The sequence below is a fragment of the Engystomops pustulosus genome, unplaced genomic scaffold (genome assembly GCF_040894005.1).
Source record: "Engystomops pustulosus unplaced genomic scaffold, aEngPut4.maternal MAT_SCAFFOLD_173, whole genome shotgun sequence".
Taxonomy (NCBI): domain Eukaryota; kingdom Metazoa; phylum Chordata; class Amphibia; order Anura; family Leptodactylidae; genus Engystomops; species Engystomops pustulosus.
The window spans coordinates 4,544-19,124 of record NW_027285052.1 but is presented as its reverse complement, the minus strand read 5'-3'; the positions used below and the strand labels follow the sequence as shown (position 1 = coordinate 19,124).

Here is a 14,581-nt window from a genome sequence, read left to right as displayed (position 1 = left end):
CCAGAACACTGAGGAGACACAAGACAGACGCTGACACCCCAAGACCACCCCTTATCTCCAGAACACTGAGGAGACACAAGACAGGAGCTGACACCCCAAGACCACCCCTTATCTCCAGAACACTGAGGAGACACAAGAGAGGAGCTGACACCCCAAGACCACCCCTTACCTCCAGAACACTGAGGAGACACAAGACAGGCACTGACACCCCAAGACCACCCCTTACCTCCAGAACACTGAGGAGACACAAGACAGGAGCTGACACCCCAAGACCACCCCTTAGCTCCAGAACACTGAGGAGACACAAGACAGACGCTGACACCCCAAGACCACCCCTTACCTCCAGAACACTGAGGAGACACAAGACAGGAGCTGACACCCCAAGACCACCCCTTATCTCCAGAACACTGAGGAGACACAAGACAGACGCTGACACCCCAAGACCACCCCTTATCTCCAGAACACTGAGGAGACACAAGACAGGAGCTGACACCCCAAGACCACCCCTTACCTCCAGAACACTGAGGAGACACAAGAGAGGAGCTGACACCCCAAGACCACCCCTTAGATCCAGAACACTGAGGAGACACAAGACAGGAGCTGACACCCCAAGACCACCCCTTACCTCCAGAACACTGAGGAGACACAAGACAGGAGCTGACACCACAACACCACCCCTTACCTCCAGAACACTGAGGAGACACAAGACAGGAGTTGACACCCCAAGACCACCCCTTAGCTCCAGAACACTGAGGAGACACAAGACAGTAGCTGACACCACAAGACCACCCCTTAGCTCCAGAACACTGAGGAGACACAAGACAGGAGCTGACACCACAAGACCACCCCTTACCTCCAGAACACTGAGGAGACACAAGACAGGAGCTGACACCCCAAGACCACCCCTTACCTCCAGAACACTGAGGAGACACAAGACAGGAGCTGACACCACAACACCACCCCTTACCTCCAGAACACTGAGGAGACACAAGACAGGAGTTGACACCACAAGACCACCCCTTAGCTCCAGAACACTGAGGAGACACAAGACAGTAGCTGACACCACAAGACCACCCCTTAGCTCCAGAACACTGAGGAGACACAAGACAGGAGCTGACACCACAAGACCACCCCTTAGCTCCAGAACACTGAGGAGACACAAGACAGGCGCTGACACCCCAAGACCACCCCTTATCTCCAGAACACTGAGGAGACACAAGACAGACGCTGACACCCCAAGACCACCCCTTATCTCCAGAACACTGAGGAGACACAAGACAGGAGCTGACACCCCAAGACCACCCCTTAGCTTCAGAACACTGAGGAGACACAAGACAGGAGCTGACACCCCAAGACCACCCCTTAGATCCAGAACACTGAGGAGACACAAGACAGGCGCTGACACCACAAAACCACCCCTTAGCTCCAGAACACTGAGGAGACACAAGACAGGCACTGACACCCCAAGACCACCCCCTAGCTCCAGAACACTGAGGAGACACAAGACAGGCGCTGACACCCCAAGACCACCCCTTAGCTCCAGAACGCTGAGGGGACACAAGACAGGAGCTGACACCCCAAGACCACCCCTTATCTCCAGAACACTGAGGAGACACAAGACAGGAGCTGACACCACAAGACCACCCCTTAGCTCCAGAACACTGAGGAGACACAAGACAGGCACTGACACCCCAAGACCACCCCCTAGCTCCAGAACACTGAGGAGACACAAGACAGGAGCTGACACCACAAGACCACCCCTTAGCTCCAGAACACTGAGGAGACACAAGACAGACGCTGACACCCCAAGACCACCCCTTACCTCCAGAACACTGAGGAGACACAAGAGAAGAGCTGACACCCCAAGACCACCCCTTACCTCCAGAACACTGAGGAGACACAAGACAGGAGCTGACACCACAAGACCACCCCTTAGATCCAGAACACTGAGGAGACACAAGACAGACGCTGACACCCCAAGACCACCCCTTATCTCCAGAACGCTGAGGAGACACAAGACAGGCGCTGACACCCCAAGACCACCCCTTAGATCCAGAACACTGAGGAGACACAAGACAGGAGCTGACACCCCAAGACCACCCCTTACCTCCAGAACACTGAGGAGACACAAGACAGGAGCTGACACCCCAAGACCACCCCTTACCTCCAGAACACTGAGGAGACACAAGAGAGGAGCTGACACCCCAAGACCACCCCTTACCTCCAGAACACTGAGGAGACACAAGACAGGCGCTGACACCCCAAGACCACCCCTTACCTCCAGAACACTGAGGAGACACAAGACAGGCGCTGACACCCCAAGACCACCCCTTATCTCCAGAACGCTGAGGAGACACAAGACAGACGCTGACACCCCAAGACCACCCCTTAGCTCCAGAACACTGAGGAGACACAAGACAGGAGCTGACACCCCAAGACCACCCCTTAGCTCCAGAACACTGAGGAGACACAAGACAGACGCTGACACCCCAAGACCACCCCTTATCTCCAGAACACTGAGGAGACACAAGACAGGAGCTGACACCCCAAGACCACCCCTTACCTCCAGAACACTGAGGAGACACAAGAGAGGAGCTGACACCCCAAGACCACCCCTTAGATCCAGAACACTGAGGAGACACAAGACAGGAGCTGACACCCCAAGACCACCCCTTACCTCCAGAACACTGAGGAGACACAAGACAGGAGCTGACACCCCAAGACCACCCCTTACCTCCAGAACACTGAGGAGACACAAGACAGGAGCTGACACCCCAAGACCACCCCTTAGCTCCAGAACACTGAGGAGACACAAGACAGGAGCTGACACCCCAAGACCACCCCTTAGCTCCAGAACACTGAGGAGACACAAGACAGGAGCTGACACCCCAAGACCACCCCTTACCTCCAGAACACTGAGGAGACACAAGACAGGCGCTGACACCCCAAGACCACCCCTTATCTCCAGAACACTGAGGAGACACAAGACAGGAGCTGACACCCCAAGACCACCCCTTAGCTCCAGAACACTGAGGAGACACAAGACAGGAGCTGACACCACAAGACCACCCCTTACCTCCAGAACACTGAGGAGACACAAGAGAGGAGCTGACACCCCAAGACCACCCCTTAGCTCCAGAACACTGAGGAGACACAAGACAGGAGCTGACACCCCAAGACCACCCCTTACCTCCAGAACACTGAGGAGACACAAGACCACCCCTTATCTCCAGAACGCTGAGGAGACACAAGACAGGCGCTGACACCCCAAGACCACCCCTTACCTCCAGAACACTGAGGAGACACAAGACAGGAGCTGACACCCCAAGACCACCCCTTATCTCCAGAACGCTGAGGAGACACAAGACAAACGCTGACACCCCAAGACCACCCCTTAGCTCCAGAACACTGAGGAGACACAAGACAGGAGCTGACACCCCAAGACCACCCCTTACCTCCAGAACACTGAGGAGACACAAGACAGACGCTGACACCCCAAGACCACCCTTTATCTCCAGAACACTGAGGAGACACAAGACAGGAGCTGACACCACAAGACCACCCCTTAGCTCCAGAACACTGAGGAGACACAAGACAGGCAATGACACCCCAAGACCACCCCTTAGCTCCAGAACACTGAGGAGACACAAGACAGACGCTGACACCCCAAGACCACCCTTTATCTCCAGAACACTGAGGAGACACAAGACAGGAGCTGACACCACAAGACCACCCCTTACCTCCAGAACACTGAGGAGACACAAGACAGGCGCTGACACCCCAAGACCACCCCTTATCTCCAGAACGCTGAGGAGACACAAGACAGACGCTGACACCCCAAGACCACCCCTTAGCTCCAGAACACTGAGGAGACACAAGACAGGCGCTGACACCCCAAGACCACCCCTTATCTCCAGAACGCTGAGGAGACACAAGACAGGAGCTGACACCCCAAGACCACCCCTTATCTCCAGAACACTGAGGAGACACAAGACAGGCGCTGACACCCCAAGACCACCCCTTATCTCCAGAACACTGAGGAGACACAAGACAGACGCTGATACCCCAGAATCACCCTACAGGCTAGAGGTAAGTGGCCGCACACTCACTCTGTCTCTAGTGTAGTACTTCAGCGTCCCCTCGCTCTCGGAGAAGATGAACAGTCTCTTCACATACTGCCCATTGTCTCGGCCCTTCTTCCACAGGAAGCCTTCTCTACCATCTGTCAGAAAGCACACGGAGGCCTCTCCATCACCTGATACCAGGCGATACCCAGGACACAACTTCTACCCACCCGAGGAGGCACCTACCGACGGAGTACCGGGAGCGTCCACCATGTACAAACTCTCGCCGCTCGTACTTCGCCCGGATCCATTGTTCCCTTAATACCCTAAAAAGAAAAGGCAACAACAAGGTGAAAGGACCTGCAACGCACGGCAGGACCCAGAGTCCAGCGCTCACAGCAGCGCCATCTCCTCTCTACCTACCTGCAGTCCTTCTCTGTTGGCCTGTAATAGAACGGAGGCACAAAGGCTTCATACTCCTCCCGGGCTCTGACATTCCCATGACGCTGCATGAACTGGAGAGAAATGAGAAAATCCCACATATAGGGGCGATGGGGAGTATACAGGAGGGTATAGGGTACAGTATGGGGAGTATACAGGAGGGTATAGGGTACAGTATGGGGAGTATACAGGAGGGCATAGGGTACAGTATGGGGAGTATACGGGATGGTATAGGGTACAGTATGGGGAGTACACAGGAGGGTATAGGGTACAGTATGGGGAGTACACAGGAGGGTAAAGAGTACAGTATGGGGAGTACACAGGAGGGTATAGGGTACAGTATGGGGAGTATACGGGATGGTATAGGGGCGATGGGGAGTATACAGGAGGGTATAGGGTACAGTACGGGGAGTACACAGGATGGTATAGGGTACAGTATGGGGAGTACACAGGAGGGTATAGGGTACAGTATGGGGAGTACACAGGAGGGTATAGGGTACAGTATGGGGAGTATACAGGAGGGTATAGGGTACAGTATGGGGAGTACACAGGAGGGTATAGGGTACAGTATGGGGAGTATACAGGATGGTATAGGGTACAGTATGGGGAGTATACAGGATGGTATAGGGTACAGTATGGGGAGTATACAGGATGGTATGGGGTACAGTATGGGGAGTATACAGGACGGCATAGGATACAGTATGGGGAGTATACAGGAGGGTATAGGGTACAGTATGGGGAGTACACAGGATGGTATAGGGTACAGTACGGGGAGTATACAGGAGGGTATAGGGTACAGTACGGGGAGTACACAGGAGGGTATAGGGTACAGTACGGGGAGTATACAGGAGGGTATAGGGTACAGTATGGGGAGTATACAGGAGGGTATAGGGTACAGTATGGGGAGTATACAGGAGGGTATAGGGTACAGTACGGGGAGTACACAGGAGGGTATAGGGTACAGTATTGGGAGTACACAGGAGGGTATAGGGTACAGTATGGGGAGTACACAGGAGGGTATAGGGTACAGTATGGGGAGTATACAGGAGGGTATAGGGTACAGTATGGGGAGTATACAGGAGGGTATAGGGTACAGTATGGGGAGTATACAGGAGGGTATAGGGTACAGTACGGGGAGTACACAGGAGGGTATAGGGTACAGTATTGGGAGTACACAGGAGGGTATAGGGTACAGTACGGGGAGTACACAGGAGGGTATAGGGTACAGTACGGGGAGTATACAGGATGGTATAGGGTACAGTATGGGGAGTATACAGGAGGGTATAGGGTACAGTATGGGGAGTACACAGGAGGGTATAGGGTACAGTATGGGGAGTATACAGGAGGGTATAGGGTACAGTATGGGGAGTATACAGGAGGGTATAGGGTACAGTATGGGGAGTATACAGGATGGTATAGGGTACAGTACAGGGAGTACACAGGATGGTATAGGGTACAGTATTGGGAGTACACAGGAGGGTATAGGGTACAGTACGGGGAGTATACAGGAGGGTATAGGGTACAGTATGGGGAGTACGCAGGAGGGTATAGGGTACAGTATGGGGAGTACACAGGAGGGTATAGGGTACAGTATGGGGAGTACGCAGGAGGGTATAGGGTACAGTATGGGGAGTACACAGGAGGGTATAGGGTACAGTATGGGGAGTACACAGGAGGGTATAGGGTACAGTATGGGGAGTACACAGGAGGGTATAGGGTACAGTATGGGGAGTATACAGGATGGTATAGGGTACAGTATGGGGAGTATACAGGATGGTATAGGGTACAGTATGGGGAGTATACAGGATGGTATAGGGTACAGTATGGGGAGTACACAGGAGGGTATAGGGTACAGTACGGGGAGTACACAGGAGGGTATAGGGTACAGTACGGGGAGTATACAGGATGGTATAGGGTACAGTACGGGGAGTACACAGGATGGTATAGGGTACAGTATGGGGAGTACACAGGAGGGTATAAGGTACAGTATGGGGAGTATACAGGAGGGTATAGGGTACAGTATGGGGAGTATACAGGATGGTATAGGGTACAGTATGGGGAGTACACAGGAGGGTATAGGGTACAGTATGGGGAGTATACAGGAGGGTATAGGGTACAGTATGGGGAGTACACAGGAGGGTATAGGGTACAGTATGGGGAGAACACAGGATGGTATAGGGTACAGTATGGGGAGTACACAGGAGGGTATAGGGTACAGTATGGGGAGTATACAGGAGGGTAGAGAGTACAGTATGGGGAGTACACAGGAGGGTATAGGGTACAGTATGGGGAGTATACAGGAGGGTAGAGAGTACAGTATGGGGAGTACACAGGAGGGTATAGGGTACAGTATGGGGAGTATACAGGAGGGTATAGGGTACAGTATGGGGAGTATACAGGATGGCATAAGGTACAGTATGGGGAGAACACAGGATGGTATAGGGTACAGTATGGGGAGTATACAGGAGGGTATAGGGTACAGTATGGGGAGTACACAGGAGGGTATAGGGTACAGTATGGGGAGAACACAGGATGGTATAGGGTACAGTATGGGGAGTACACAGGAGGGTATAGGGTACAGTATGGGGAGTATACAGGAGGGTAGAGAGTACAGTATGGGGAGTACACAGGAGGGTATAAGGTACAGTATGGGGAGTATACAGGAGGGTATAGGGTACAGTATGGGGAGTATACAGGATGGTATAGGGTACAGTACGGGGAGTACACAGGAGGGTATAGGGTACAGTATGGGGAGTACACAGGAGGGTATAGGGTACAGTATGGGGAGTATACAGGAGGGTATAGGGTACAGTACGGGGAGTACACAGGAGGGTATAGGGTACAGTACGGGGAGTATACAGGATGGTATAGGGTACAGTACGGGGAGTACACAGGACGCTATAGGGTACAGTATGAAGATGTAGGGGGCAATGTGTACATATTGTTGTATAGAATGTGACATGTGTATATAAGGGGGAGTCCAGTATAGAGCACACATTCTATAGGTCACCTGTATCAGGTCATGCTCCATGTAATCCAGTTGTGTAGATTTCACTTTGCCAATAGATGAGATCCTGTGCACCCCAGAACAATCCAAGCAGACGAACACCCCGACATTACAGGATGCCCAGAGCGGATCTACAGGGAGAGAACACAGGATGAGAGACCCTCCCTCCAGAGCCAGTCCCCGCCCTCCAGACCTGGTGCCCCTCCCTCCAGAACCTGGCCCCGCCCTCCAGACCATGTGCCCCACCCCCAGACCCTGTGCCCCTCCCTCCAGACCCTGTGCCCCTCCCTCCAGTCCAAGTGCCCCACCCGCAGAGCCCCTCCCTCAGACCCCGTGCCCCTCCCTCCAGACCCGTTGCCCCTCCCTCCTGTCCATGTGCCCCACTCCCAGACCCGGTGCCCCTCCCTCCAGTACCGGTGCCACTCCCTCCAGACACAGTGCCCCTCCCTTTAGACCCCGTGCCACTCACTTTAGACCCTGTGCCCCTCCCTTTAGACCACGTGCCCCTCCCTTTAGACCACGTGCCCCTCCCTTTAGACCACGTGCCCCTCCTTCCAGACGATGTGCCCCATGGGCTAGGCGCACTGTTAATGCAAGGATGTCCCGTTATGTCCAATCTCGCTGTTGGGTGCTGGTTCGGCATAGAGAGCTGGAGGGCAATAATGTGAACTTGATGAGGGAGGACGGGGCACATCTAAATGATATTGGCCTGGACATATTTCTGACCGGTATTCAGGATTGAGCAGGACCTCTGAAGCAATCAGGTGCCATAAGCGTTTAGAATTGTAATATGCAGGAAAAAGCTGTGACCCAGAGAGGCGCTCCCTGTTATCTATAGTTGTGTCCTATACAAGGGGGGACGTTTTTACTCTCCACCAGACTATCCCACACTTTCCAAACCTTCAAACATAACCTGAAAACCCACCTGTTCAGGATGTACAACACACAATAACATCTCTGCTCCCTCACCTCGTGTCTCCATCTACCCTCCATATAGATTGTGTCCTCACCTCGTGTCTCCATCTCCCCTCCATATAGATTGTGTCCTCACCTCGTGTCTCCATCTACCCTCCATATAGATTGTGTCCTCACCTCGTGTCTCCATCTACCCTCCATATAGATTGTGTCCTCACCTCGTGTCTCCATCTACCCTCCATATAGATTGTGTCCTCACCTCGTGTCTCCATCCACCCTCCATATAGATTGTGTCCTCACCTCGTGTCTCCATCCCCCCTCCATATAGATTGTGTCCTCACCTCGTGTCTCCATCTACCCTCCATATAGATTGTGCCCTCACCTCGTGTCTCCATCTCCCCTCCATATAGATTGTGTCCTCACCTCGTGTCTCCATCTCCCCTCCATATAGATTGTGTCCTCACCTCATGTCTCCATCTACCCTCCATATAGATTGTGTCCTCACCTCGTGTCTCCATCTACCCTCCATATAGATTGTGTCCTCACCTCGTGTCTACATCTACCCTCCATATAGATTGTGACCTCACCTCGTGTCTCCATCTACCCTCCATATAGATTGTGTCCTCACCTCGTGTCTCCATCTACCTTCCATATAGATTGTGTCCTCACCTCGTATCTCCATCTCCCCTCCATATAGATTGTGTCCTCACCTCATGTCTCCATCTCCCCTCCATATAGATTGTGTCCTCACCTCGTGTCTCCATCTACTCTCCATATAGATTGTGTCCTCACCTCGTGTCTCCATCTCCCCTCCATATAGATTGTGTCCTCACCTCCTGTCTCCATCTACCCTCCATATAGATTGTGTCCTCACCTCGTGTCTCCATCTCCCCTCCATATAGATTGTGTCCTCACCTCGTGTCTCCATCTCCCCTCCATATAGATTGTGTCCTCACCTCATGTCTCCATCTCCCCTCCATATAGATTGTGTCCTCACCTCGTGTCTCCATCTCCCCTCCATATAGATTGTGTCCTCACCTCATGTCTCCATCTCCCCTCCATATAGATTGTGTCCTCACCTCATGTCTCCATCTCCCCTCCATATAGATTGTGTCCTCACCTCGTGTCTCCATCTCCCCTCCATATAGATTATGTCCTCACCTCGTGTCTCCATCTCCCCTCCATATAGATTGTGTCCTCACCTCGTGTCTCCATCTCCCCTCCATATAGATTGTGTCCTCACCTCGTGTCTCCATCTCCCCTCCATATAGATTGTGTCCTCGACTCGTGTCTCCATCTTCCCTCCATATAGATTGTGTCCTCACCTCCTGTCTCCATCCCCCCTCCATATAGATTGTGTCCTCACCTCGTGCCTCCATCTCCCCTCCATATAGATTGTGTCCTCACCTCGTGTCTCCATCTACCCTCCATATAGATTGTGACCTCACCTCGTGTCTCCATCTCCCCTCCATATAGATTGTGACCTCACCTCGTGTCTCCATCTCCCCTCCATATAGATTGTGTCCTCACCTCCTGTCTCCATCCCCCCTCCATATAGATTGTGTCCTCACCTCGTGTCTCCATCTACCCTCCATATAGATTGTGTCCTCACCTCGTGTCTCCATCTCCCCTCCATATAGATTGTGTCCTCACCTCGTGTCTCCATCTACCCTCCATATAGATTGTGTCCTCACCTCGTTTCTCCATCTACCCTCCATATAGATTGTGTCCTCACCTCGTGTCTCCATCCCCCCTCCATATAGATTGTTCCCTCACCTCGTGTCTCCATCAACCCTCCATATAGATTGTGTCCTCACCTCGTGTCTCCATCTCCCCTCCATATAGATTGTGTCCTCACCTCGTGTCTCCATCTACCCTCCATATAGATTGTGTCCTCACCTCGTTTCTCCATCTACCCTCCATATAGATTGTGTCCTCACCTCGTGTCTCCATCTCCCCTCCATATAGATTGTGTCCTCACCTCGTGTCTCCATCTACCCTCCATATAGATTGTGTCCTCACCTCGTGTCTCCATCTTCCCTCCATATAGATTGTGTCCTCACCTCGTGTCTCCATACTCCCTCCATATAGATTGTGTCCTCACCTCGTGTCTCCATCTCCCCTCCATATAGATTGTGTCCTCACCTCGTGTCTCCATCTACCCTCCATATAGATTGTGTCCTCACCTCGTGTCTCCATCTCCCCTCCATATAGATTGTGCCCTCACCTCGTGTCTCCATCTACCCTCCATATAGATTGTGTCCTCACCTCGTGTCTCCATCTACCCTCCATATAGATTGTGTCCTCACCTCATGTCTCCATCTACCCTCCATATAGATTGTATCCTCACCTCATGTCTCCATCTACCCTCCATATAGATTGTGCCCTCACCTCGTGTCTCCATCTACCCTCCATATAGATTGTGCCCTCACCTCGTGTCTCCATCTACCCTCCATATAGATTGTGTCCTCACCTCGTGTCTCCATCTACCCTCCATATAGATTGTATCCTCACCTCATGTCTCCATCTACCCTCCATATAGATTGTGTCCTCACCTCGTGTCTCTATCTACCCTCCATATAGATTGTGTCCTCACCTTGTGTCTCCATCTACCCTCCATATAGATTGTGTCCTCACCTCGTGTCTCCATCTACCCTCCATATAGATTGTGACCTCACCTCGTGTCTCCATCTCCCCTCCATATAGATTGTGTCCTCACCTCGTGTCTCCATCTACCCCCCATATAGATTGTGTCCTCACCTCGTGTCTCCATCTACCCTCCATATAGATTGTGTCCTCACCTCGTGTCTCCATCTACCCTCCATATAGATTGTGTCCTCACCTCGTGTCTCCATCTACCCCCCATATAGATTGTGTCCTCACCTCATGTCTCCATCTACCCTCCATATAGATTGTGTCCTCACCTCGTGTCTCCATCTACCCTCCATATAGATTGTGTCCTCACCTCGTGTCTCCATCTACCCTCCATATAGATTGTGTCCTCACCTCGTGTCTCCATCTACCCTCCATATAGATTGTGTCCTCACCTCGTGTCTCCATCTACCCTCCATATAGATTGTGTCCTCACCTCGTGTCTCCATCTCCCCTCCATATAGATTGTGTCCTCACCTCGTGTCTCCATCCCCCCTCCATATAGATTGTGTCCTCACCTCGTGTCTCCATCTCCCCTCCATATAGATTGTGTCCTCACCTCGTGTCTCCATCTACCCTCCATATAGATTGTGTCCTCACCTCGTGTCTCCATCTATCCTCCATATAGATTGTGTCCTCACCTCGTGTCTCCATCTACCCTCCATATAGATTGTGTCCTCACCTCGTGTCTCCATCTACCCTCCATATAGATTGTGTCCTCACCTCGTGTCTCCATCTCCCCTCCATATAGATTGTGTCCTCACCTCGTGTCTCCATCTACCCTCCATATAGATACTCTCTGTTATCAGCCATTACATCCCGGGGAGAGGAGACTGTACAGGGGGGATACAATCTATTACTCTCTGTTATCAGCCATTACATCCCGGGGAGAGGAGACTGTACGGGGGGATACAATCTATTACTCTCTGTTATCAGCCATTACACCCCGGGGAGAGGAGACTGTACAGGGGGATACAATCTATTACTCTCTGTTATCAGCCATTACATCCCGGGGAGAGGAGACTGTACAGGGGGAGATACAATCTATTACTCTCTGTTATCAGCCTAATGTCGGGGGCGGAGTCTATGGGGGAGGTATCTAGGAGTAAGAATGTGGTCAGTTGCTGATGGGCACCAATCACAGCTCAGCTTTCATGTTACCGTTGCTTGTGAGTACGTCTGTATGATGATGAGGCCGGTGGATTGTGCTGATTGTGCGGATAGTGGATAGAGGATGTGAGAGCGCCGGGCGCAGGATGTGGTCAGCGGCTCCACGTCGCCTCCCGCAGGGTAAGGATGGGAACATCTGCAGCCGTCTCCTCGCCCGCAGGATGTTGCACCATTTCTGATAGAAGAAAGTTTTCCCAGACACCAGAGAATTTCATGAACAGCTCAGGTCTGGAACATGGACCTGACCCAAATCTAGAACATAACAATAAGACAGCTCCCTGATCTAGAACATTCCTCTAACCTAGAACATAATCTCCCAAACCTCAACTAGAGCAACGGATAATCAGAAGCAAGAGATACTGGGGGGAGGGCGGCGCTGGACTCTGGGGGGAGGGCGGCGCTGGACTCTGGGGGGAGGGCGGCGCTGGACTCTGGGGGGAGGGGGGGCGCTGGACTCTGGGGGGAGGGCGGCGCTGGACTCTGGGGGGAGGGCGGCGCTGGACTCTGGGGGGAGGGCGGCGCTGGACTCTGGGGGGAGGGCGGCGCTGGACTCTGGGGGGAGGGCGGCGCTGGACTCTGGGGGGAGGGCGGCGCTGGACTCTGGGGGGAGGGCGGCGCTGGACTCTGGGGGGAGGGCGGCGCTGGACTCTGGGGGGAGGGCGGCGCTGGACTCTGGGGGGAGGGCGGCGCTGGACTCTGGGGGGAGGGCGGCGCTGGACTCTGGGGGGAGGGCGGCGCTGGACTCTGGGGGGAGGGCGGCGCTGGACTCTGGGGGGAGGGCGGCGCTGGACTCTGGGGGGGAGGGCGGCGCTGGACTCTGGGGGGAGGGCGGCGCTGGACTCTGGGGGGAGGGCGGCGCTGGACTCTGGGGGGAGGGCGGCGCTGGACTCTGGGGGGAGGGCGGCGCTGGACTCTGGGGGGAGGGGGGCGCTGGACTCTGGGGGGAGGGGGGCGCTGGACTCTGGGGGGAGGGGGGCGCTGGACTCTGGGGGGAGGGGGGCGCTGGACTCTGGGGGGAGGGGGGCGCTGGACTCTGGGGGAAGGGGGGCGCTGGACTCTGGGGGAAGGGGGGCGCTGGACTCTGGGGGAAGGGGGGCGCTGGAATCTGGGAGGGGGGTTGCAGAACTCAAGGGGGGTGCAGAAGTCGGGGGGGAGAGGGGGCGCTGGACTCTGGGAGGGCGGGTGCAGAACTCGGGGGGGTAGGGGCGCTGGACTCTGGGGGGTGGGGGCGCTGGACTCTGGGGGGTGGGGGCGCTGGACTCTGGGGGGTGGGGGCGCTGGACTCTGGGGGGTGGGGGCGCTGGACTCTGGGGGGTGGGGGCGCTGGACTCTGGGGGGTGGGGGCGCTGGACTCTGGGGGGCACTTACCTTTCTGCCCGCAGTCTGCACACTGCGAGTTTCCAGGGAGCTGCAGCAGATCCGGCACCGACATCCTGAGCACTGAGAGGGTTAATACTGTGTCAGCTCCAGGGACAGGGAAGCCACGCCCTCCCCTGGGCCACGCCCTCCTGACACTCAGCTTCCCTTTTTGTAGGTCAGAATCAGCTGATTTTACAATCCAGAAGAGCAACAAATATATCACCTACCCCTCATCATATATCACCTAACCTCTCATCATATATCACCTACTCTCCCCATATATCACCTACCCCTCATCATATATCACCTACCTCTCATCATATATCACCTACCCTCATCATATATCACCTACCCCTCATCATATATCACCTACCTCTCATCATATATCACCTACCCCTCATCATATATCACCTACCCCTCATCATATATCACCTACCCCTCATCATATATCACCTACCTCTCATCATATATCACCTACCTCTCATCATTATCACCTACCCCTCATCATATATCACCTACCTCTCATCATATATCACCTACCTCTCATCATATATCACCTACCTCTCATCATATATCACCTACCCCTCATCATATATCACCTACCTCTCATCATATATCACCTACCCTCATCATATATCACCTACCCCTCATCATATATCACCTACCCCTCCCCATATATCACCTACCCCTCATCATATATCACCTACCTCTCCCCATATATCACCTACCTCTCATCATATATCACCTACCCCTCATCATATATCACCTACCTCTCATCATATACACCTACCTCTCATCATATATCACCTACCCCTCATCATATATCACCTACCCCTCATCATATATCACCTACCCCTCATCATATATCACCTACCTCTCATCATATATCACCTACCTCTCATCATATATCACCTACCTCTCCCCATATATCACCTACCCCTCATCATATATCACCTACCTCTCATCATATATC

At 53.4% G+C, this 14,581-nt stretch overlaps 1 protein-coding gene across 1 annotated transcript in view; it reads right to left on the bottom strand.

The window, feature by feature from the left end:
- The window catches only part of LOC140108715 (arf-GAP with dual PH domain-containing protein 2-like), a 56,154-nt gene extending 42,392 nt beyond the window's left edge, over positions 1-13,762 (bottom strand). Inside the window, exons 1-5 of the mRNA XM_072131901.1 lie at positions 13,618-13,762; positions 7,516-7,643; positions 4,488-4,579; positions 4,311-4,390; positions 4,110-4,222 (exon numbers count right to left, since the gene is read on the bottom strand). Of these exons, the coding sequence (XP_071988002.1) occupies positions 4,110-4,222; positions 4,311-4,390; positions 4,488-4,579; positions 7,516-7,643; positions 13,618-13,681 (477 nt within the window). The 5' untranslated portion in view covers positions 13,682-13,762. The remainder of the gene's footprint in view (positions 1-4,109; positions 4,223-4,310; positions 4,391-4,487; positions 4,580-7,515; positions 7,644-13,617) is intronic.
- Between the last annotated feature and the right edge of the window lie 819 nt (positions 13,763-14,581).